This window comes from Colletotrichum jinshuiense, chromosome 2 (genome assembly GCF_051148585.1).
Source record: "Colletotrichum jinshuiense chromosome 2, complete sequence".
In the NCBI taxonomy this organism is placed as follows: Eukaryota; Fungi; Ascomycota; class Sordariomycetes; order Glomerellales; family Glomerellaceae; genus Colletotrichum; species Colletotrichum jinshuiense.
In genome coordinates, this window is record NC_139309.1 from 3,112,501 (window position 1) to 3,137,015 (window position 24,515).

General features: G+C 56.9%; 5 protein-coding genes across 5 annotated transcripts; 2 read left to right on the top strand and 3 right to left on the bottom strand.

Annotated features, from left to right (window-relative positions):
- Positions 1 to 5,095: 5,095 nt before the first annotated feature.
- EsH8_II_000849 (uncharacterized protein) lies at positions 5,096 to 8,093 on the top strand (the record flags this gene model as incomplete). Its single annotated transcript, XM_083264147.1, has 2 exons — positions 5,096 to 7,152; positions 7,205 to 8,093. The coding sequence occupies 2 exons, from the start codon at positions 5,096 to 5,098 to the stop codon at positions 8,091 to 8,093; spliced, it is 2,946 nt and encodes a 981-aa protein (XP_083121469.1).
- A 2,532-nt stretch (positions 8,094 to 10,625) lies between these two features.
- On the bottom strand, positions 10,626 to 11,654 carry EsH8_II_000850 (Rab family GTPase YPT1; the record flags this gene model as incomplete). The annotated part of the gene is made up of 5 exons (XM_083264148.1): positions 10,626 to 10,823; positions 10,925 to 11,152; positions 11,227 to 11,274; positions 11,334 to 11,457; positions 11,644 to 11,654. 5 exons carry the CDS (start codon positions 11,652 to 11,654, stop codon positions 10,626 to 10,628), a joined length of 609 nt encoding a protein of 202 aa, XP_083121470.1.
- A 1,247-nt stretch (positions 11,655 to 12,901) lies between these two features.
- EsH8_II_000851 (protein RAD57) lies at positions 12,902 to 14,290 on the bottom strand (the record flags this gene model as incomplete). The annotated part of the gene is made up of 1 exon (XM_083264149.1): positions 12,902 to 14,290. One exon carries the CDS (start codon positions 14,288 to 14,290, stop codon positions 12,902 to 12,904), a length of 1,389 nt encoding a protein of 462 aa, XP_083121471.1.
- A 2,102-nt stretch (positions 14,291 to 16,392) lies between these two features.
- On the top strand, positions 16,393 to 17,767 carry EsH8_II_000852 (uncharacterized protein; the record flags this gene model as incomplete). The annotated part of the gene is made up of 2 exons (XM_083264150.1): positions 16,393 to 16,814; positions 16,876 to 17,767. 2 exons carry the CDS (start codon positions 16,393 to 16,395, stop codon positions 17,765 to 17,767), a joined length of 1,314 nt encoding a protein of 437 aa, XP_083121472.1.
- Positions 17,768 to 19,761: 1,994 nt separating this feature from the next.
- On the bottom strand, positions 19,762 to 22,465 carry EsH8_II_000853 (Choline/Carnitine o-acyltransferase-domain-containing protein; the record flags this gene model as incomplete). Its single annotated transcript, XM_083264151.1, has 3 exons — positions 19,762 to 19,910; positions 19,975 to 21,993; positions 22,045 to 22,465. 3 exons carry the CDS (start codon positions 22,463 to 22,465, stop codon positions 19,762 to 19,764), a joined length of 2,589 nt encoding a protein of 862 aa, XP_083121473.1.
- Positions 22,466 to 24,515: the final 2,050 nt, after the last annotated feature.

Below are 24,515 nucleotides of genomic sequence, written 5' to 3' on the forward strand. Positions count from 1 at the left end.
TCATGGCTTATGTTAGACAAGACACTATGACAACATCACCACCAGGACGGGCATGCATTGCCCCGGGAGGGAAGAGAAGGCCACACTGGAAGCACTTGGCATCCCCTTGACAACATTTCTGGCTGTGTATGCAAGATTTGGGCCGGGTTTATTTTTGGCAGAGCAACAAAACCTTTCGGGACGGAGCTGATCCTCCCGGCCCGGGTGAGCATGCTTGCGGGGTCTTGGACCCCGAAGCATTTTGACGCAGTAGATGATCACGGCGGACCAGGTGTTGCTGGGGCTGCTTGATGTGGCTGGCAATCCAACTGTTGAGACATCCCCCTCCCCCAGCACGGCGCTCCATATGGGACCCTTTTCTCAGACGACCCTGACTGGGGCCGCTGCGGCATGTGGTGCTCGTCGCTCAGCTCCCAACATCGAAACCCCAGAGAACTAGAGCTTTGGTGGCGCCAGCTCAGCCTCAATATCTTCTGCCACATGTGGTCTTTCCGAACTCCTGCCCGTGTTCGGAAATATGTCTAGTGACCGCCTCGCCCTCTGGCCGCACATTTCGGCCGCCGGCAGTGAAAGCGACACTTTGTGCCACCTGTGCTATTGTGGCTGTTCGCGAGAATGATAAGTCGAAAGCCCCCAATGGGCAGAAATGAGTGGCTTGAGTGGTCCGCCAGCCAGCGCAAGTACCCGCCTTCCACACTTCCCGGCAACTTCAACATGCTAGCCATTACCTAGAATAATGATTACCAGGGACTGCGACGCAGCTGAGAGAAAGTCCTCGCTACGGATTCCTAGGCAGTACCAGCTGAGGTTTCATCTTAGGGCCAATCCCTCCCAGGGGTCCAAACGAGAGTTAGGTGATAACCGGACAGACATGGTGACCTCAAGAGCCTCGAAAACTGTGCTTTTGACAGAGTGAAAACATATCATAGATGACCAGCAAAGACATTGGCCACACTAAATTGACGAATACCGAAACGGGCTGGATTAGCCTCTGCTTCTCTCGGCCGTTATGGCCAAGGGGCACGGGTAAATTGAGGCTCCGGGCTACTCTTTCCTTGGCGAGAGATGTGACGCTCCAGCCACTGTAAGACGTTGGCTTTGGCGGAAAACTTGGAGTATCTTGTCGGAGCAAAGCTTTGATGTGCCAAGGACGACAACGTAGGTGGACATGCTGCGTCATGTCTGCATACACGAAGTGTGTCCGTACATCTTTAGTGCAGTTTGAGAGCTCGCCGGAAAATTATCATGCAGGAACGGTGGCACAAAGGACGCATAATGCAGGAGATGCAAGCTGCTGCTGAAGAAAACGTGGGGGGGGGCGAAGAGACTAGAGCAGTTCGCGTGTTCCGAATCAAAGCAACATGGTGAACACTGCCACCATCACAGCAGCCTGCCGTACGACAAAGACGGCCTTTAGCCCGTTTCAAGGTCTTCACCGCCCTCTAGCGAGAAAAGCGTCATATAGTTGTAGATGTACTAACCCAGAAAACAGTGATGGGGAAATTTGTATAGTGCGTATCCATGCCTGTTTGCCTGCATTTGAGGCAACATCCTCGCCGATTCGAGGGGCATAGGATTAGCTCAAGGCGGCGGGGTGTAGACTATTGACGATCGATACCCACACAGCTGAGATGATGGATAGGCGCAAATAGATGCAGAAAGTTCCTTTTCTTGCGCGTGGAAGCGAAATTTTCCCAGTAAAGCAATTTTATGCGACAGCTGAAGAGACGTACACTGGCAAGCTTTCGGAAGTTGAACAAAGGATGAAACGCGTTCAACTAGTACCTGTACTGAAGGTTTGAGCCATCTGATATGCTTCATGATTGGAGAAGCGAGGATATGGAAATATTCCATGACGGTCGTCCTATGTAACACCAGACAGATAGGGTCCTGGTTCCGACCCTTTGTGATCGCAAGGCATCTTTCGGAGGGATTGTTTCGCAAGGACGACCTCTCTGTGACAAGCGTTGCTGATGATAGATTGGCGACTTTGGTGACCAGCCGAGCTTATATATTTGGGGAATTGACTCGGAGGACCCAATACCGCTCTTACCGCCGGTATCACTGAGGGTCAATTGCTTCCAATACATATCTTCGCGGTGTGGGATATTGACAAAATCGGCGGCAACACGATTGAATCAATCATAGTAGCATATGCTTGAGATGGAGGTAGCTTGGTTGAAGGCAACGCACCTAGACCATCCGAAGACGGCGAAAGCTTGTCTGAGAAGGGCCGAGGACGGGTGGAGGAGAGTGGGACAGCTAGCGGCGTCCAGGTGCTTTGACGGTAGCCAAAATGAGTGCTTCTTGGTTCGTCCGCGTAACGGTATATTTAACCGCATACCTGCTCCTGCTGTTGCCACAAGGGGGAGGGCTCAGGCCGACACCCCTGGGCTGAGGTGGCGGCAAGCCCGTGGGATGCTGCTGCTGACTGATAGCACGGCATGAGGTTCTGGCTAGGGGCAGGGCATGTGAGATAGAGTTAAGCTGGCGTCGTGGCTCAAGATCTGACCACTGGTAGGTTGGGCGTGGTGGCGTGGAATGGGGAGGCGGGGAGGCGCTCGATGTTGGAACTTTGTCAAGATTTGTGTTGCCCAAAGGGGCCAAGCTGCTCCATTATCTGTTTTCAGGCGGTGAGGTTAGGACCACGATTGTTTGTAAAAGGTCAGTGCTTCATGACATGTCGTCCGAGACCCAAGGGGTAAAGCCAATGGAGGGGAAGCTCAATTTGAGGCAGCGGGCCATTTGTCATGCAAGAAAACAATAAGAAAGGTGAATCTCTGTCGGCACGTGTGCATGGTGCAGGAGACCGGAAACGGGGATATGGGGAGAGACGGTGATCCGCCGTTGGTGAGAAGGTACAGAAACTGTACCATGGCAGAGTTGGTGTACACTCGCTCACTCATAGCACAGAAAGTAGCAGGCAGGCAGAGCCAGGGAAGTGAGTAAGTTGCGAGCAAACAGCAATAGCAGATCCTCCCTTGCCGATTGGCCATTTCATTCCGACTAAGAGCAAGCCTGTCGTCGATCGCCCAAAACGGTAAGGTCTTGTTCCGAGTCCACCCCTGTCCTTGTCTGCGTCACCCACGTCTTGCTGCCGCCCCTGCGTCCCTACCTACATAGTGTACATACACTATGTAGTTAGTGAACCCTGACTGCCCGAGCCCTCTGTCCCCCTGCCGCCCAGACCTTTAGTTCCACTTTTACTAGGTAGTGTGCATATCTAGGTACCTTAGTACATGATGCATCTGCCAGCTGAGCGGTCCTTCCATACATTCCCTTCTTATTTTCTTCGAAGCTTGGGAGCTGAAGCTGAAGCAAAGGGGAGGGGGGAGGGGAGGACAAGAAGGAGGGTAGGTAGAGAGAGTTCTGGAACCGGCCACCATTAGCCCATTGCCGCATCCAGGCCTCCCCTATAATCTATTCAAGCCAGTGGGCTGCCTTGCCTGGCTGCCCAATCTCGCAGCCTCCCGTCCTCTCGTCTTTTTTTTGGGGGGCGGGGGGGGGGCGGGCTCCTGCACGGGCTGCCCTATGGTCTTTTCATTCCATGGGATGGCACTTGGGGGGACATCTGTGCTGCTTCCCTCCGGAACCTCTGGCCTTCGGGCACTCCATCTCTAAATCACAGACACATACCTTGTACCTCTGTTTGGTCGGCTCTGTTTGTCCAACGCGAACTCGTCGTAATCTCACGTACCTCGTCCGCGGATTCCAGTCACGGTTCTTCCCGTGTAACCGTGGCTTCTGATTCATGCAGTCTTTTCGTTTGACTCTTGGTTGCCCCCCCCCACCACCATACCATCACCGCCGTCGTCATGTGCTTTTCAAACGGCGAATGGGCGTGACCGCTCATGACATGGACGGTAAACGACAGCGGCTTGCATAGCAGTCCAACAGATGTGCCATTGTTCCCCGGAACGGGGCAGGTTGATGGACTGGTTCCTGCGGGACGCTGGAATCAAATCAATTAAACCCCCCGTCTTGGGAGTAGTCTCAAGCCATGGGTAACGACCGAGAGACGATGCTCAAGAAAAACGTCCCAACTTTCCCACCTCGATGCAGTAGCGTGAACTCTCGTCCAAACATTCCCGACCTGGCACCAGTCAGCCAACTTGGCCTAGACTGTCTCTGGACGCTACCCACACGCCAAGGTCGCACGCATTCAAACTAACCTGGTGAACGTCTACCAGGGCAGATCCAGCCAAGCACCAATGTTGGGCGCACGCTGCGATATGTGAGTGTTCGGGTGCAACTTCGTTTCCTGTGCACCTCGATTGCATTCTTGGGAAGACCCGGGGCCTATGACACTCGTCTTCTTTCCAGGGCAAGCACGCCGTTGCCATTTATTTGTATCCGAGGCAGGCCTAGCCATCTAAAGCCAAGTACGGCGTCCCTTCTGCCTCCTGTCGCCTTCCGATCCCCCAGTCCCATACAGTACAACACGGCTGGACGGCGACCACTACGATAATTCCAGCCAGGTTGCCTGGGCTCGGACGACGAGGCCAAGCGCCATTGCCATTGCATATCATCCAAACCACCAACCCAGACAGCTAGTCGCCCTTTCTTCATCGCCACCTCCCCCTTTCCGCGCCGCCGCTTCTTTTTGTTGTCAACTCAGCGGACGAGGGCGCAGCTCAAACTATTCCTTTACACTTCTCCTTGTCTTCTCTAAATCAGGAACAACGACTCGGTAGACCACGCCACGTCTTTTTGGGCCCATGCTCGTGTCCGATTTCTACTCGGCTCCCCCAGACCTTGCTCTCAGTATTCCTTTCTTCTGATTAGATGACCGTTGAGCCTCTCTGTTATTCTTAAGCCAATTTCCCTTCATTCCTCCAAGTTGTCACTACTATTCCAGTCTGCTTGGACGGCTCCCGCCAAAGTGAGATACCTGCAACTGGTTGCACCGAATCACACCTTCCGTTTCCTCTTCGATATTTTATTTCCACCTTCACATTCATTGGCAACTGCTTCTTCGCACATTCACTCCGCCACAACTTGAGGGCTCGCGAATCCTTTCACATCACCGCTCCTGACACCATCTTCTACACCCGCTCATACCGAAAAAAAAGAGAAAAAAGAAAAGTCTGCCGCAATGGCCGAGTCTGTCGAGTACCATGGCGGCCTCGTGGCCTTCGAGGGCCCCAACGATCTCGTCACGACCCAGCTCCATCTGCTGCCTACATCGTCGCAAATAGCCATTCTCCCTAGTGTCAAGGAGTTCCTCGAGCCTGAGGTTCCGGATGAGCCTTTCGAGGCGCGCAAGTTTATCAAGAGAGTCCACAATGCCGTCGCCAAGAGGAGAGAGACAGCCCTGGCCTTTTTGAAAGAATCAACACCCAAGTGCAAAAGATTGGTCTTCATGAATGGAGGCACGCCGAGTTCACAGACAGCCTGCATCAGGGCCATCTCCCGGAACGTGACAGATGGGGATGTTTCCAAAGCAGAGGTCATTTTCAACGATATTATTCAAGGGGGCGTCGCAGGTCTCGACCAGCACCCTTCCAGCCCGATAGGTTCTTTTCTCAACGCATCCGAGGAGCCGAGCGAAGATCCCATCACGAGAGCCATGCGGGCGGCGGATGCTCTCTACCGTGAAACCGCAAGCCTCCAGCCATGCAGCGATATCGACCTTACCATCTCTTCCACCCGCCCAAGAAGCATGAGCCTGCCCTTGTACACCTTCGCCGGTTCATTCGGCGATACTGCACCATTCTATGTGTTCGGTGGCCAGAGAAGTGAAGAAGATGCCGAAGACGAAGAACGGTCGGCGCAGGCCGGTAAAGTTTTTCCGCCAACACCGACGTTGGCCATCACAAACTTCGACGAGCTGGAGAGGTTGTCGAAGGTGGGCGTCGATCACGAAGGGAAGCCTATCATGGAGGTGCAGCCACGCTCCCCGAGCTGTGCGGGCGAAGCCTATGAGCGAGAAAGCATGTTCCTGGCATCCTCGCGCAATTCCAGCGCCATGCTGGATGTGGCGTCTCCAGGCTCTGATTCACTCAGCATCCGCTCGACAGAACCGATAGTCATTGAAGAGGCATCGCTGGTTCGCATGAAATCCTCTTCCTCCAGAAAGGCGCTAAGGCGATCTCAGTCCATAGATCAGCTTCATCGGGGCACCTCTCGGTACCGGGACACACTGATGCGCTTGAAGCCCAGAGAGAACAACGCCGGCGAGATAATCCCCGACGATGATCAGCGAGCCTCTGTTATCAAGCTTATCGAAGATGCGGAACAGCGGGAGAGCAATTCGAAGCTCTTTGGGAACCCCAAGACCGTGTATGTCAAGCCGCACCGAACAAACCACAAGGGTTTGATGCCTCCTCCCTCGGGTCTCAAGACACCAGAGAAGCCCAAGCAAACCAAGCCAAACTACGTTGACAGAGGAACCGACGCTGTGGAAATCGTTACAAACGATGCGCCTTTCCAACCCGTGCTGCCGTTCTACGAAGATCTTGTTATCCACTTCAAGGACGACAGCCCGGACCCAATACTCGAGTACATCATCAAGTCGTTGAAGGAATGTGCGAACCCCGTCCCGATGCCTTCAACGCCTTCTTCCGTTACGTCTGCCGCCGACGGCGAATCCTCGGTTCCCCATACCCCAACGTCGCCAACAGGCGAATCTCAGGCCAACCCGTTCACCTCCGCAACCACTGTCAACACAGAAGACTATGACCCTTTCTCTTACGAAGACCAGGCCTATAAAACGAAGCAGATCACGCGTGCTGCCGCCCAACCTGTGGTAGCTTCAGCCCTGCCTACACCGGCTCACACGCCGCCACCCACTGTTTCGGAGCCGGAGGATAAGTTCCATGACTTCAACACTGGGCATGGTCAAACGGCAGTGGCCATGCAAAACTCTCTTCGATCCATCCTCAACATCTACTTCCCGCCCGAGGGGAGGGGCTTCTCGCAGTTCGACTTCCCCTTACTCCCTGAGATGGATGGCTTGTGGAAGCCTATTTTTCGCGACACTGAGCCGGACGGGACCTCAAAGAAGGGGAACCGTCGTCGGATTGACCAGATCGTGGCCATCGGCTCGCAACGCGGGGTAAAGAGGACATTCTTCTCTGCGGTGACGAGCCAACTCGAGAGGCTGGGAACCAAGCTAGGCGGTGTCTCCCGGACCGGAAGACTGGACTTTCGGTGAGTATTGGTCTCTATGTATAGGCCGGATTTTAACTGACGTGTTTCTAAGGTATCTTATTGCCAATGCCATGCAGTCATTTACTTCGCAGCCCCTAGCTAACCAGACTCACGACAACCCCTTTACGAACTCGTATCTCCTGGCGACTCTCATAATCCCTCATCTCGAGACCTACTTTGCTGTTCACTCGGAGGTTCGCTTTCTGCTTCTCGACTACCCTCCCGAACATCTTGCCACCATCCTTGCACTGCAGCAGCTGGTTGGGGTCGATCTCATGAAAGTTGCCCAAGTCATCGATGCTGGGGCCAAGTCGTCATTTCCCTTTGCCGAATTCCAGGATGGCTCGAAGGGTCCTACATCCAATGGGAGCGACGCGGCCTCGAGCATAATCTCGCATCAGTCCAAAGAATCGAGACTTGCAGCAAACTCGTCCTCGAGAGATGGAATTGCCATCTCAAAGGCCAATCTCATTCTCATGTCAACCGCAACTGACGGGGAGGTTGCCACATTCATTTCCACAATCTGGACGGTCTTAGTCAATATCTCCAAGTTTTACCTGCCCGATATCCCAGTAAACCACGGCGAAAGCGTCAAGGCAAAGCGTAGGTCTAGGAACTTCTCGCCATTCCTACAGTCGCCCCTTAGCCCCCCAATGTCTCCACCGCCTTCCAGCGGCAAGAAAACCGGCGGGACGGCGGGCTCGATCAGAAAGTCTCGAGGACCTTCATCCATCACGGAGACAATCCTGAGCTGCCGTGTCAAGTCCCTGCGAGGCGAGAGAAGGGGCTTTGGCGATGGTGCATCCATCACGACCATCGACATGGACTACGAGAGCGATCTTTACCTCGAAGAAAGACGTTTGATGCCCCTGTTCTCGAAGAAAAAACGAGAGAGGAAAGGGAACAGTCACAAGGCCTTGAAGTTCCTCGGGCTGGCATGATGTGCCACTTGGTCCGCAGCCTTGTTCTCTACTGCACTGGAATCACACCGTATCTCTGTGGTGTTTTTCTGGATGACTGTTACGACGTTTCTTATCTGTCTTGACGACCATAAACTTGAGAAGAAAGGGTCGGTGGTTGGCATACCAAGGGGAGGATAAGGGAGGGGAAACTCGTCATGTTGAGAAAATGGGACCGGAAAACTGCATCGCGGTCAGAGGACCGATAATTACTCCATTCCCTTTGTTAGCTTGGAATCGCGCCATTTTGCGCCATCTTACGATACAAATCGTGGGAAGAATAATACCCAGGGATACATCTCCCATAGATTCGCAATAACAAATAAAAGAGTTGTATTGCCCAAATGCCTACTGGTCATAATCGCAGAGCACGCGCAGTAACAAGGCCGAGGCGGGATAACCGCATCAGTCTGCCACCTTATTATTCCCGGGCAAGAAGCCGGTTAGCACGTAAAAAGATAAAAAGACGGAGAAGGCAAGGAATAAGAGCTGCGTATGTAGAGCCTCCCCAGCGTTCCCACGGCCGGGGTTGCGCGATCGACCCCCTAGACCGGCTTCATGCAACAGGCTCTGCCCATCCATGGCAGCGGCTCTGGGAAAGCCGGGCGAGCCTTGTGAGGTGGACCGAGATGTAGGATACAGCCCACTCTCAAGTTTTCCAAAGGAAGAGAAAGAAGAACGCTGCCCGCTGCAGGGCGTGAACCTCCGGGGCAGCTCCCCTCCCCTCCCCCGGATTCTGCCAATCCCAATCGGATCAGGCGAGTGTAGCTTCCACGAGTCTCCGATGACGACGACGATGTGAACCGACAATCGGTAGAAAAGACAACCGTAGAGTGTGTCGGATATCACGTGCGCCCTTCGACAATGTGCACTCTTTTAGTTGGCATTGTAGATCCCCGGTGTTTTACCCCCGCAACGCCCTCCCACCCTCATTCGGATCGAAACCACGTTTGCCAGGCATCGAATTCGTAAAGTCGCATGTCTCGTCAAAGTGTGCATTGCTCGATCCCACAACGGAGTTACCATGTTCCAAGAGGGAGGGGGAAGGGAGTGGCGAGGACGCTGGCTGCACACAGCAGTCCCCATCATCCCCCCAATCTGGAGGAGGGACCCAAGTAAGGGAAAGGGGGGGGAGGGCATCCATTTCAATCTCCAATTATACTGCACGGCGTGCATAGTAACTAAATAGTTTCTTCCCCCCCTTCCCGCTCCCGGACCACGGCTACACGCGACGCGGAGCCCAACATGTTCCAAATATGCAACCCTCTCCGTGGTTCGGTGGTTCATTTGAGAATGGGGCAATGCATCGATTGAGCTTATCGGAGTTTGGGGCGAGGGGGGGTGATGGTGGTGGTGGTGGTGGTGGATATCAGGCACGTTCAGTCTAGGTGACACATGGGCACATGTGACCGGCCGCGCCTGGGGGTCGGTCATGTGCTTCCCATTCCCTCCCTATTTCCCCCCATCCCCCATCACCCCCGAGGGGAAAACGTTGGGTGGGGGGGATACCGCTGAGCAGTGCGCGCGCGGACGCTGCCCCCCATAAAGGCATCTTTATCGTACCTTGGCCCACGTGAGGCCGTCCCGATGACCGGGCCATCCGAAACCCGCAGGCCCGCCGCCGCACGTCATGGTTCGTTCGTTCGGATCTGTGTGCACATGCCCCAGGGCGTATACAGTAAGAGTACGCTGGTTTGAAATGGAAGCAAAGGTTCACTTTGGGACTTTGCGCTGGAAATCTGCCGACGCATCTTTCGTTGCCGTGGCATAAACGTCACGGCACAGCAAGTACGGCATGGCACAGCACGGCACGGGGAACAGGCGAGCCCGCAATCGTAGCCCTGGTGTAAAAAAAGGAAAACGTCACTTGCCCATTACTTCGACCCTATCTACCGGAGAAAGCAGCAGCCGCCCAAGAAAAAACACGGCAGTCGGGTGGAAACACGTAGGCCCAGAGACAGGCATCCCGCCTAACCCTGCGGATTGTCCGCTTCGTTGCCCATGCGCTCACCCTGCCGCCACCAATGTGGTTGCAAAGTACACGGTGCCCCAGCAAAACACAGCCTACACATACACACACGTCGAGATTGCCTCCTGGTCCTCTGTTGCTGTCCAGCCCTGTCATCCCCAGGTGTTTCCTGTCGAGTGCCGTGTCGGGCTGCTGGAGACGTGAGCACCGATGGGGTTCTGCCTTTGCTGTCAAGAAATGTCGTGGTCCCGTTACAGAGGTATCTTGTGTCGAGTGCGTGTGCAGTGCGGAGTAGGAGCTGAAGCAATCCAAATCAACACTCATCTATGCGTAGAGAGAAGTATGAAAGCAGCCGTGGCGGGGAAGGGGAGAAAAGCGAACGACACAGCCTCGTCCGAGCCCAATTCCGATCCCAACACCTTCATGGGTTGTGTATTCCCTCCTCGCCCATCTGCCCAACTGATTCGCCTCCGCCAAGAAAATCCGTAAATGCCATAGAACACAGGTAAGGAAAGCGGGCTTTGGAATAATCGGGGCCGAGACGTTTAGCAGCAGCCGCCGCCAGAGTTGGACGAGACGCCGTGGCCAGGTCCGACCTGCACGCTGGGTTTCGTGTTGTTCGCGGTCGTGCTGCCCATGCGCTCCTTGATTTGGCGGGCCATGGTCAGGAAAGCCTGCTCGACGTTGCTGGCGTTCTTGGCAGAGGTCTCGAGGAAGGGGATGCCCAGGCTGTCGGCGAACTCCTGTTCAAGGGGGTCAGTAGCCGCAACAACGGGGACGAGGAAGGGCGCCGGCTGGTTATCGCCGCGCGATGTCGCCGCCGAACGAGCGGGGTGCGTCTTACCTTGGCAACGGTGTACTCGACAACCTTCTTGTCGGACATATCGCTCTTGTTGCCGACGAGCAGCTTGTTGACGCCCTCGGTGGCGTATCTGTCAATCTCCTGGAGCCACTGCTTGACGTTGTTGAACGAGTCCATGTCGGTGACATCGTAGACGACGCAGATGCCGTGGGCACCGCGGTAGTAGGACGAGGTGATGGTGCGGAAACGCTCCTGGCCAGCGGTATCCCACTGCGATAGGAAAACCGTGTCAGTCTGCGGCAACTTCAAGGCGCCGAGAAGGCCGGCGACGGGGATCAACTCACGATCTGCAGCTTCACCGTCTTTCCATCGAGCTCTATCGTGCGGATTTTCTGTTGGTCATCGTCAGCAACCGATCGGTCGGTGTCAGGTTGGCGGGGGGAAAACATACGAAGTCGACACCGATGGTGGAGATGTAGGACTCAGTGTAGGTGTCGTCGGCGAATCGCAACAGAAGGCAAGACTTTCCAACACCGGAATCTCCGATGAGGAGGAGCTTGAAGAGGTAGTCGTACCTGCGGTCGGGTCAGTATCGACGTGGAAAGGACGAGAACAGCGTCGGTTTCGGGATTCGCGAGGAAAAGACGATGAGATCGAGAGGGCGGGATGGATGGAGGAGACTCTGCAACAGTAGAATGTCAGTGGGCGGCGGCTCCCGAGGCGTTCTGCTTCGCAAGGAGGCGACAGACGCAACGTACTACTCGGGGTTCATTGTGATGAGCGGGGCTTCGGTGAAGACTGGTGGAGTTCAGAATGTACAGCGGCTGGGGGCGCGCAGGGCGAATATATGGCTGTTGTGGAGGTGGTGGGAGGTGATGGATTTCGGTGGTGTCGTGATGAGGTGTTGAAAGCAACAAAGCAGGTCAAGTGAGGTAGGAGTCGGACGGAGTAGGCAGGCTGCTACGTCAAGGCTTCTAGTGCAGAGGTGCAGTGCCAGTCTCTGATTAGTGCTCGGTGTCCTGTGTCCTGTGCCCAGAGTCCTGTGTTCAGTGTGCCCAGTGCGGTACCCCCTGGCGGAAGGAACAAGCGGGCCCACGCCCACCTCAGTCAGATGTCACCGACGAATGAAACCCTTTGAAGCGCCCAGTCAGGCACGCGCTTTCGCACGTGACTTCCCCATGTGTTCTGGACCGACCTGCGCCTCCACCCTTCTGGGACATCGGATTTCAGGTGCGGCTTCAGTACGTAAGCAAGTACCGGGGTCATATCCTGTTTACCCACAGTCCTTAATAGCAAAGGGCATGGGCCATTCGGGTTCCTCGAAACACCTCCGCCGGATGCTAATTAATGTACATCCCGTATTGAAAGGCTTGATTTAGTGTAGACAACATGATATCTATTCGCGGACTCTTTAAACATTGAGAAACCTGTTTCGCAACTGTTTTTGTTGCGAAGCCCCCCAACTCTACCTACACTTAAAATGACAATCTACACAGCAATTGCTCGCGCCTTGTGCCCAGTTCTTTGCATAATACCGTACCTCAACTTATAGAGCATGCATGGGTTTCTTGAAACGACCCCACCAGCCAGCGTACGCCGTTATTTGTGTGGATCTTTCCAGACATCAGCCTCATCCCGGCCAACAAGTTGTTGTGTAGATGACGGAGCCGCTCTCGTAAAAAGGTTCGTTGTATCCAGGTGGGAACACAAGGTGGGACGGACGATCGCTGGGAAGGCTTCTTCCAGCCTACCAACAACAGCGTTTGCTCTTTCCAAACTTCAGGTTTGCTTTGAGATCCATCGGTCCTCGTCACAACTCAAATTTGGCCGCGCCATGTCATCGTCGCAATTTGGACGACAAAGCGGATGGTTGTTTCTACCGGAACGCTCAAGGTCGTGAGCTGTAGCCATTTTTGAGAATTGCGTTGGCCATGTTTGCGGAAGCAAGCACATCTAGCCGGGTTATCTTTGACTCAAGAAAACCCCTACGGCTTTTGTATGACTCCATATGCTCAGAACTCAAACGTCACCAGTATCCTCCTGCTTGACGGCTTTCAGCCCGGCCATGGTTACCGTGAATTCAACGGCCCCGTCCAAGCCCTGTCCAGTCGCTTTCGTGTGGGGGGCAAAGACAACCTTCATCCATCGGCGCCAGTTCTTGAGCGCCGGCATCCCCCGATCATCAGCTTCATCTTCCACATGCCGATGCACCCCGTACACGGGCTTTTTGAACAGCGCAATGCGACATGCGATCTGCGTCGACCATACTAACCCCAAAGTGGGCGTCTTGAGTCCATACTCGGCGAAAGGATCATCGCCCCATCCGGTGAACCACCGCTGCTGGTGGTCCAATGCGAGCGCGGGAGGCGCGGGCGGGCCAAAGTCATCTAGGCCTGGAGGCTCGGGCATGCTAGACCGAATCTTCTCGGCCATGGAGGAGCTCGGCTCAACGGCCGACGGCGAGAATGCCCGTGGCCCTCTGCTCCTGGATGCCAGCGGGCTCTCCTGAGTGAAGCCCATACCACCAACGGGGGGCGGCATCCTAGGGGTTGCGGTTGGTGCGATCGAAGTAGAGAATCGATCTGCCACCTGGTTGGCCACAACGACAGCTAGGTTGTATTTCTGGGCCAGCTCTCTAAGCAAAGCCCCCAGCCGCGTCAGCTCGTTGCTGCGAGCTCCCATGTTGGATCCATGGTTGCTGATAGCGCCTCGCTCAAACTCGGCTCGGTAGTTGGAGGCCACGGAGTCAAGCACAATAAGCCCGGTGTTGCGACGCTCGACCTCGACAGGAACCTGGAACTGAAGAATATGCTCCTGCGACTCGAGGTCAGGGGTGGAGGTGCTGATAATACCGTCGAAGGACGGCCTGTCCTCCGGCGGAAGGTGTGCAAACCGCGGGTTGGCCGACAGTATTTGCGATAAGCGTCTCGTCGACATTTGAGCCTCCGTCGTGATGTACAGGGCGGGACGTCCTAGCCCATACGGCGGCGGCAGTTGGACCGCCAGCAACAAGGACAACAGGAACTGCGTTTTTCCGGCGCCACTCTCGCCCGTGATCTCGGTGACATAACCGGCCGGAATGCCTCCTCCCAAGGCTTGGTCGAGGTCATCGTCGAGAGTGCTGATTGTAGACCATCGGTTTGCGAGGTCCGTGAGCGAGCGTTTGCTGAGGGACGGGTTGCCATTTGGTGGTTGGTTGGCGGGGACGAAGTCGCGGTGGAGGGCGTCAACAACTGCCGCGCAAAGCCTCTTGATGTCAAGCAGAGGCAGCTGCGTGCGCTTTCCTAGGTCGACGACATCCTGCGTCAAAAGATCAGTGGTGGTGAGCTGATGGCGTTCCAATGTGTGCACAAGCCCGGCAAACTGCCCAACGGGGAAGTCTGGTATAAGTTGGAGCAGGTCGGTCATGGCACGTGAGGGGTGATGGGCGACATGGGAGTGCCGGTTTTTTTTGCGTGAGATGCCAGGCGTTTGTACCGAGTGGCGTTCCGGTTGAAGCCTCTATGTCTCGGCAAGGTGAAGGACAAGCCCGGGCGAGTGAGATGTGATGCGGCGTGAGGTCGCGCTGCCGCGGTTGGTGTAATGAGTCAGGATCCAACCGGCTAGGATTCACCACGGCGAGGATTTGGAGCGGTAACAGGAAACTGAACAAGAAGCAGAATATCCGACCTTTCTCTGCACAGCATGTCAACCGGCTTGTCGAGGATTGCTGCACCTAGCAAAGGGCAGGTCCTACAAACAGAAAACGCGCTGGGTTGGGTGATTTGGACTTTCCGGCCGTTGTATTGAGTCGTCTGCATCGACACCACACACGGGTTGGCTCGTTCATCTGAAGTAGCCGGTCCCTGTGCTGTCTCTCGAGTGCTTAGGCCCCAAGGTGGTCAGTATGATTACGTAAGACTCCGCAATAGGCTGCACGGTGCGCCTCATGTGTCCTTGCCTGACGTCTGTCAACTTCCCATCATCGCATCTTGCAGTGTCTGCCAAAGCCGTGCCTTTTTTTTTTTCTCATTGTTTGCGACGTGAATTGTCAGACTTGGATTGGTGATGAGGGATACATGCAGAGAATTGAATTCCAACCGGACCACCACACACGTCCAGGACACCAATCGGCTGGTCTCCCACGCGTGCCAAGTACCAGCAGCCGTTCTAACGGCATGCGGACACGCGTTATTGCAGCATAGGTTGTTTACGGACGAAAGTTACGCGCCAGTGTGATCTCTCCCCGAGTACAAGGAAGACCACTCGCAGCAGGGACGAAGCAGAGACACAAGCAAACCGGCAGGACTGGCCAGCCAAGTGCGATCCCCACCGAACCATCGATACATCCTTTCATTTAAAACCTGGCCTAAATGCACAAGCGCAGGCCCGAGGCTGAAGTCTGCCCTGAGGCGTTGATTTTGTACAATTTCAGACTGAATTGAGGAGGGAAAGAGGCGACTAGTGCCGCCTCTGGCCGTGAACCGCTAGCCCGGCTCTTTCGAGGCTATTTGCTTCACACACCGGATACTTACACCATCCCGCTAACAACGGAACTCCCGATTTCCAACGGCAAGGTTTGATACATGCGGCGCCGTCGGTCCCGTGAAGGATTCGGTTCCAACACTTGGGATGCACCAGTAGTTGCCGCAAGAAGCGAGTTTGGCTGCTCCAAACACCATCTTTGTCGTAGCCTCGTTCGACAACAAACGGTGTCTCCAAGAGTACACAAGTCACCCATTCTGGCCGTCATGCCACCACCAAGGCAAGGGAAGATCTTGCGGGCCTTTTAGAAAGCTCGCGATCCATCTTCCACATCCCAAAAGCTCTCGAGGCAACACTCTGCATCTGATGGCATACATGGAAGATACAATGCTCTCATTACTCGGGCAGTCTTCATGTGATATTTTCGTTCACTCTCAATGCTCAGTACCACCCCTATTCCAAGTCTGCCTGGCCTTTGTCCATGCAGTATCCCCGCCCTTCTCCTGTCGCTCGCCGAGTAGTCCTTGAGCCATCGGGCCCCGTGGCTGCCGTCCCTTGCCTTTCTCGTCTACGCTAATATGAGACTTGGGGTTCAGCTCGAGCAAGCCACCGTGAGACCAACTGTGTTACGATTGGCGTGGTTGAAACCTGGATGCCTGCCTAGCCAATACCGCCGATCCAAGCCCATCAACTAGGCTGAGAAAAGGTGCTAGCCTAGGGCTGAGAAATTAGAGGATTTGTTGCCGGAGCCCACGAAGCATTCACCCGTCCAAATTTGGTGCTCACCCATCGTGCTCGACCAGGACGGCCCATACCTGGCGCCGGCGCCCCAAGCATATTGGGTGGGACAGCCAGGTCGGGAATGATTGGGGGGGCCACATTGAGTGCCTGGTTTATAATAGCTCTCAGCCTCTCTGCTCTGCGAGCCGTGATCTCTTCTCACTCCTGTCTTGCTCGATCTCTCTCGGATCGCCGTGACGCACAATTCGATCAAACCATCACCCACCCGCCCAATTCACTCTGGTCAAGCCCAGACCAACATCAGCATGGTGCTCACACTTCGATCCGTCGCGGGCCTGGCAGTCCTTTCGGGCGTCGCCAATGCCAAGCTGTACGTCGTCCCCGAGGCCACTGCCACGTTCAACCTGCCGCTCGACCAGGTCAACCCCTATCCGACCAAGGCGCCCGCGTACGCCGAGTTGAGAAGACGACAGACGTCGTCGCCCACGATCGTGCTCGAGGCCCCTGATAACACGTGCGGGTTCATCTCGGGCCGTGCCGGCGCGGCTTACTACTGCGGCACCGCCGCCACCTGCTTCTTCTTCACTGCCTCCAGAAACAACCCCGGCCGGGTCGCCTGCTGCGACTCGGATGACTGCGGTCTGCGCCGCGCCTGCTACGACGCCAGCCAGGTCTCAGCCAGCTCTTGCGACGGCGGCTGTCTCGTCGACAAGTACACTCTCAAGTGGTAAGCCCGTAGCCTCTCCGCCCGCAGTCCCCCCGCCCTTCACTAACACGGGAATCCTCAGCACCAACACCGCCCGGCCGTACTGCAACACCGTCTCCTTCCCGGGAAACATCGTTGACTACTGGTGCAACTCGGACGAGATCTCGACCACGCAGGCCGGGCAGACGACCTACGCGGGCGGTCCCCAGCGCGTTTATGCCGAGATCACCCTGCCGGATGACTCGACGACGAGCTCCATGACCCGGACCGCCATCTCCTCCCAGCCCGACACGCCGCCCGAAATCGGCCCCGCAACCACCACTCCGACCCCGACTCCCACGTCCACCCCCGAGCCGTCAACCTCGACCCCCATCGGTGCCATTGTGGGCGGCGTCATCGGCGGCCTGGCGGTCATCGCCCTGGTCGCCTTCGGAATCTGGTTCCTCCTCCGCAAGAAGAAGAACCAGCAGCCGCAGGGCCAGCAGGTCCCGGTGATCCAGCAGCACGGCCACCCCCCGCCCGGCCAGCCGCAGATGGCCTTCCAGCAGCCGCCGCCGCCCCAGGGCCCGCCGTCCCCGTACGCCCCGACCACTCAAACGCAGACCCTCTACGACCCCAAGTTCGGCGGACAGGGCGGCTACCCGCCGAGCTACGGCGGCACGCCTCCCCCGCAAGGCGGCCAGCCGCCGCAGCAACAGCAGCAGCAAGCCTACTTCGCCGGCAACATGGTGCCCGACCGCACCGACACGGCGAGCCCCAGCGCCGTGTCTCAGATGACCAACAACCGCTTCAGCGCGATGCCCGTCAGCCCGGACACGACTGGCGGGTTCCAGCAGTCCCCCCAGCAGCAGTTCGCCCAGCAGCAGTTCCCTCAGCAGCAGCAGCAGCAGGTCCAGCAGCAGCCGCCGCCGACGATCCACGAGGCGCCGGACAAGTCCGACGGCCATCGCGGGCAGATGCACGAGCTTGCCTAGACAGGCCGTGTGACCTTCTCCCATCCTTGATTACCCCGTGCCGTTGCATAAAGAGGATCGATGGCGGTCCATCTTTCGTATGCATTCTTCTGCATTTTTATTAGGGGTTCTCTTCTTCTTTCTATTATCATTGTTATCATCATCATCATCATTATTTGGGGAACTACAAAGGCGGCGGTGGAGCTGAGGGAGGGGAGCCGGGCACGTCCTTCCGAGAATGGCATGACAGGATACCTGTGCCATCGGGGCGGTTTTGCTTTTTAGACACACGGGGGGTTGATGGTCATCTGGTCATCTTCGGGGGGCGGATTGGACAAGATGCAGACCGACCGACCGGCCTCCCAAGCCGGATCGGGTCATGCGTCGTAATGTATTTTATGTGTAAAGTGCGACTTGGCCGTCTTGGAAAGACAAGAGCATTCTCTTCCCCATCTCGGCAAATTCATGTTTTAATTCAAACGAACCACGCAAACGCTCTTGCAAGACCTGGCAGGTGATGGAGGACATGTCCTCTCTCCCTAATGTTTTCTTTTCTTTTCTTTGCCTTTCTCTATTTTTGTTTTCCTTTGGTTCGGGGCGACGAGCCGGCCAACAAGGTCGCGACGCCAGAAAACGCACAAGGCCCTTTTCTTTATTCCAATGTTTTGATTACACGTGCACCCTTTTGGGGGGGGGCAACGCATTGTGTGGGTTTCCTTTCTTCTTCTTTATCCGTCCACCTCTTATCTCCCCCCCCCCCTCCTCTGCCTCGCTGTCTCTCCATCTCTCTCCCCTCCCACGTATAAGACCCAGTGCTGGATTTCCTTTTTCCTTCACAAGCCGGCCTCTGCGTCTCAGCTGCCTGGGGGAGGAGGGGCCAGGCTCGGCGTATCCGGCACGCAGAATGTAGTGTGTTTGTGTAAGATGTGGGCGTTTTCGTCTGGCCGCCGCCAGGCCCCCTCCACCGGCTGTGGCTTCACGCCACGCGTGGTCCGCCCTTTTCCTTCCCCCTAACGAGAGAGGCGTAGTCCATGTCCAAAGTGATTAGGAGACAGACAGACAGAGAGAGAGAGAGAGAGAGAAGGAGAGAGAGAGAGAGAGAGAGAGAGGGAGGGAGAGGCGTGTCAAACGGAAACCCCCATCATTTGGTGCCTGGCGGGGTTGCAAAGGGCTGTCTGTATGCCGTCGTCGTCGGCCCTATCCTTGGGGCCTGTCGCCTTGGCAAGCGAAGTCGTATAGATGGACGGGGTGCGGGGGAGGAGATGGCCATCCATCACGAGCTGGCGTTTCCAGCTTTCGGCAAGGGAGAAACCCGAAGTAGAAAAGAAAAGATAAAAGCGAGGGGGAAGAGGCGGAAGAACATCATGGCCCCCTCGGCCGTCCATCATCTCCCCCCCCCCCCCCCCCCCCCCCCCCCCAAAAAAAAAAGGATTCTACATGGATGGGGATGGGGGGGCCGAGCCACAAGGTTCGGAACCTCTGTGGTTGAGGGGGGCAGATCGCCAGCCTCGCGTCAAAGTGTTCAAGCCCGCGACGCCCATATTCCTTCGGTTTTGCCCGTGGGCTGGTATTCTGTATGTCGAACGAGACATCCTTCAAGGGCCTGCCTACATTGGGCATCTGGCACAAGAATTGGGACACGGGGGACGGGAGGCATTGGTTGTTGCCGGCGCTGTGTTGTTGGCATCATGTACACTGACTGTTGTATTGGGTTTGCTTCCTCTAAATGCTGGAATCTTTTCCAAATCCTATTCTTTTTCCCCCTGTTAAAGAAGGCCTCCTCGCCCATCAAAATCTCAATACCCGGGTGAAAATCATCCAACAACTGAAGGAGGGTATATTCACCAATGACAAAAAAGGCTCGCTGGTTTATGCTCATCATCATTCCGCGGAACCCCCCCTCAGGCGACGGAACATTCGCTGCGCGTGTTCCTGCCCCGCCCATCGCCTCCAGATGCCCCGATACGGAGCACCCCGCCTACGCAGAACATGCATGCTGGGCCGCCGTACTGATACTAGTAGTCGATCAGCCGCAGCTTTTTGCCAATCTCCCTCCGGCGCGCCTGCACGGCCACACGCTCCGAAGGCTTCAACTCTGCGCTATCCATGTTCTCCCCGCGCGCCTTGAGGGCTTGGAGGAGCATCCCGGCGTCGAAGAAGCCGTCTGTTTTTCTCCGTGTCAGCATATCATATCGTTCAAAAGTGTTGAAGGGGAGTGAGTAACTTACATCCGCCGAGCTCGTCGTCCTCGCTGAGGGTGACGCTCTCCTCCGTCGGCGACTGCGTGCCCGTCGACGACCGTGCGAGCGAGGGCTTGATGGCGTCGTGGGCGGTGATGAGGCGCCCGCGGGACTTGATGCCCTTGGGCGGCTTCGGCCTGACCTGCTGGTCCAGCTCCCTCGCGCGCGTCTGCTTGGAGCCCGTGCCGCGGCGGGAGGTGATGCGCAGGATCCGCCGGACCTCGAGCAGGTAGCTCTCGAGGGTGTCCACGAAGCGCTTCGTCTGGCGGTGCTTGCTCGACACGCAGATGGAGATGCCTTCGTCCTTGATGATGTACCCGATGCCGAAGCCGTCGCCCGAGGTGGGGCCGAACCCGAACTGCCGCAGCGACGGGTTGCCGCAGTTGGACGTCGACATGATGGTGTTGTTGAGCTTGTCCCAGCCGGGGTCGGCGAAGATCTGCGGCATCGAGGCGTGCGTGTTGCCGCCGCGGGAGTTGGTGCTGTCGCAGCGCGGGCGGCCCGCGGACTGCAGCTCGGCGCCGTTGAGGGACAGGACCGACTCCTTGCCCGGGCTGCCGACGACGGAGCCGGCGTCGCGTTCCGAGTAGCCGTCGACGGGGCTCGAGTAGCCGTTGGAGCTCCCGCTGCTGAGGACCTCGTCGTCCATGGACTTCTGCCAGGTGCAGAAGAGCGCGTACAGGTGGCGGTCGCAGCCCTCGGCCCTCGCGCATTCCCTGGTCGTGTTGACGTGGCGCTGGCACGCCTTCCTCAGGGCCTCGACCTTGTGCTCGGCGGGGTTGTCGGCCCAGAAGGTCTGGACGAAGTTGACCGACTCGTCCGAGACGCTGCGGATGGCCTCGGTGCGGCCGTGCAGGTAGATCTTGGTCATGGCGGGCTCGTAGGTGCACTCCACCCGGCCGTACAGGCCGTAGTAGGCGGCCTGGAAGGCCATCTGCACAAAGGCGTCGGGCGAGAAGCCCATCGAGGTCATGAAGTTCTTGCCGTAGTGCTTGAAGTCGAGCGTCTTGAACTCGTTCTGCTCGATGAGGTCGGCGAGCCTGGTCTCGGCGAACCGGACCGCGATGCTGAGCTCGGGGCTCATGTCCCACTCGAGCTTGTGCGGCGTGGTGCTGACCTCGCCGAAGCTGTCGGGGTCCCGCTTGGCCGGGTCGGGGCTGGTCGTGGCCCAGAGGGTCGGGGCCTGGCCGTTGATGGTCCGGGCGAAGCGCAGTATCGTGTCCGTGTACACGTCGCTGGCGAACCTCAGGACGGTGTGGCCGTCGACGCCGGTGTGTTCGAAGTTGATGCCGGCGCTGCCGTTCTTGCACACGATGATCTGCAGCTTGTCGTACCACCTGTTGGTGCAGGTCCCGATCTGCACGCCCTTCTCGACCAGGCTGGTTCCGCAGAGCATGTTGCCGCACAGCGCATCGGCGTCCACCGGCTCGGTGTAGTCCAGGCACAGAACGAACAGGGCCGAGTCGACGATGCCCAGGCAGTCGGCGTTGTTGGACCCTTCCTCCCGGGTGAGGACGTCTCTCAGCCCCGACCAGATCTTCCGGTTCTCCGTGCTCAGCACGCCGAGTGCCCCCTTGGCCGCGTCCTGGATCGGCGTCTGTGCCGCGTCGTCGATGATGGTCTGCAGGTTGATGGACACGTCCTTCTCGCTCATGATAAGGTCGTTGTTGTCATCCAAAACGTCAAACCAGTAGAACTGGCCGTGGCACATGACGATGATGTGTTTCGAGTCGGGGTCCTGCTCGATCTGGCACCCGTTGTCCGTGGGCACGCGCGCCGTTCCGAAGAGCCTCGAGTACTGGTACATGCAGAGGGGCTGGCCCTTTACCGTGTCGGGAGGGAGCTCCTCCTTGCGGACCGCTCTGACAAACTCCAGGGCCGATACCACGAGCGATGCCGCGCGGGTCACCTGGTTGTTCCTCGCCGGGGTGGGGTCATCTTCCAGCAGGAAAAAGGGGTTGAGGTTGAGGACGACGGGGTTGTCAAAGTTCAAGTACGAATCGTACCCTTTAGACGGGTGTTAGTCAGTGCCGGGCAGGTGGGCATGGGAAAGCTTACAGAACTGCTCAATGTAGCTGGTCTTGTCGACGGCGTACGTCCTGAGCTTCTCCTGTAGTTGCGGCCCATCGTGCTTCAGGAAGTCATGCACTGCCTGCTTGGTCTCGGAATGTTCTCTTGCGGACTGCAGGGGTTTCAGGGCGGCGAGATACTTCCCCGCGGTGGTCTCGAGCTCCGGGATGGGCAGGTGCTTGAGCTTGTCCTGGCTAGCAAATGTGACGCCGCCCCCGTTGGACTTATCCGTGTACACTGCCATAGAGCGTGCGTCCTTGGTGCTCGGCTTCAGTTTGGACGACTCGGTTTGCTTCCAAAGATCAGAGGCGTCGGGGAGGGAGCGAGGAACCGAGGATACGGGAATGGCCTTTTCGAGAGTCTCGCCGAGGGGCCTAGGTCGCGAAAAGATTCGGACTTGAGTGGGCATGGTTGTTAGCGGGGGAGTTGGCCTCTTAAGCGTAGAGGGGCGAGACGTTGGTGCTGATGTTCAATCCGCGCAGCGCCGTGCGGTAGAAGTAGTGGCAGTCTTGCAGGCAATAAGATGGCATTACACTAGATAACGCTACAACATCTGGACAGCTGTGGGTGGGATATGCAATAGAGGAAGAGAAGAGAAAAGAGGGGACGGGCCGGCTACAGAGAGAGGGATGGACTGGGAATATATCAACGGGCCTAAGGAAGCCGGAGGGAGAAGCCGACAAGGTGAGGTTAGGCCGGCAGGCACTAGCATACCGAGAAAGGCGCAAGCAAGATGGAGATGAGATGAGATGGGAAACACTAGAGACAGCTGGGATCAAGTGGGACCCCCCACAAACAAGACGGGGATGTGCTGGTGTGCAGTTGCTCCGGGGTCCCGGGGTCTCGTCTCGAGGAGGCCCTTTCACATGCGGAACAGTCTTGGGATTGCACCGCGGGGCCGGGGGCACGCGCTTGATTGGGCTGACGGGAGACGGGAAACGGGGAGGGCATGGGAACTCTGTGCAGTGTCTTCTGGCTGGCCATGGCCCCCCTGGGGGGTGGTTGCGAAACTCGCTCCGTAGGCCCGACGCGAGATGATAATCTGGGTGCAGCCAGTTTCGTAATCTGCCGAGACTTTCTGGATAAAGAGGTATCAGGACAGGGGAATGCAGAAAAATGCCACCTACCCGGCAGGTATGCTGGTTGCGTGCGGCCGCTGGCGATGCCGAGTGGTCGAATACGCTGGATGTGATTGCGGAAATGATTGCCACGGTAGTGGTGGTAGTAGCAGTAGTAGGTTTATAGATAAAATGCGAAGGGTGCCACTGCTGCTGCGGCTGCTGCTGCTTTTGTTTCTGTAGGATCGGGTGGCTGGAGATGGTCAGTCCCTAGTCAAGACACTCTGCCTGCTTGTCCCGGTGAAGGCATCATATGGGGCCTGGCGAGCACGGGACAGACAGGCGGCGGAGGCGCGGCCAGGTTCGGCAAGGCAGCGACTCACCTCGTTATACTGCGTACAGTCAGTCAGTCGGGTTGGGCTGGCAAACACACTACTGTAAGGGACTGGACTCGACCCACGGGAAGTGAAAGGAAGTCGAGTTGGGACGGCGGGGATGCGGGAAAAAGAATGCCAGGACTAGCCCCGGGATGCGACTCGAGAACTCGACTTGATCCGAGCAGGTAGGAAGGAGGAGGAGGAGGAGGAGGTGGTGATGGTGGTGGTCAGCTACGTGCGATGGCGACGAGCAGAGCTGTGATGCAATCAATGCGATGGGCGCTTCTGGAAATCCGACGTCAGGCCCCACAACGCAGGCAGGCGGGTGCAGGTGCAGGTGCAGGTGCAAGTGCAGATGATTTAACTTGGATGCTTGGCTGGCCGATTCAGGCTGCGAACCCCACGGGGTCGTGGGCGGGCTACCGCGCCAGAGGCGACACGACGAGACTTGGCCACGGCCGAGGACTGTGTGAGCCTTTCGGGCGAAGGGGGATATCGAGAACGTGGCAATGGGCGGCTGTGGTTGGGCGGACGGGTCGAGGACCGGTTTGCGCTTGATGCGACCTGACCTGACCTGGGACAAGGTGACAGACAAGGGGTGTGTGGGCTACGACACCCAAATGCGCTTGGCGGCTGGCTTGGTTCGGAGCGAGGGGTGTGCTGGCGTGGTTTGCTCGCGAAGGCCCCGGGGGGACTGCCTAGGTCAAACGATGGAGGGGGGATGGATGGGGTCGTTGGAGGCGGCGGTTGGAAAATAGAGTTCCCCGGCAAGCCGAAGAGATGCGGATTGTTGGCTGTAGCCTCGACGAGTTTTGTGACGTGCTTAGTTAGCTATTCGTCGGCGGGCGGCGATTGTTTCAGTGTCTTCCCACGCGAGCGCCGTTGACAGTGGCAGCAGTACCGGTTGAAGGAAAAAGAAGTAAAGTAAAAATAAAAAAAAAGAGGGGAAGTTGAAGAATGCGGGCATTGAATCACTCACTCCCCTCCCCCGCGGTATGAGTTTATTGGAGAAAAAACAGGGGTG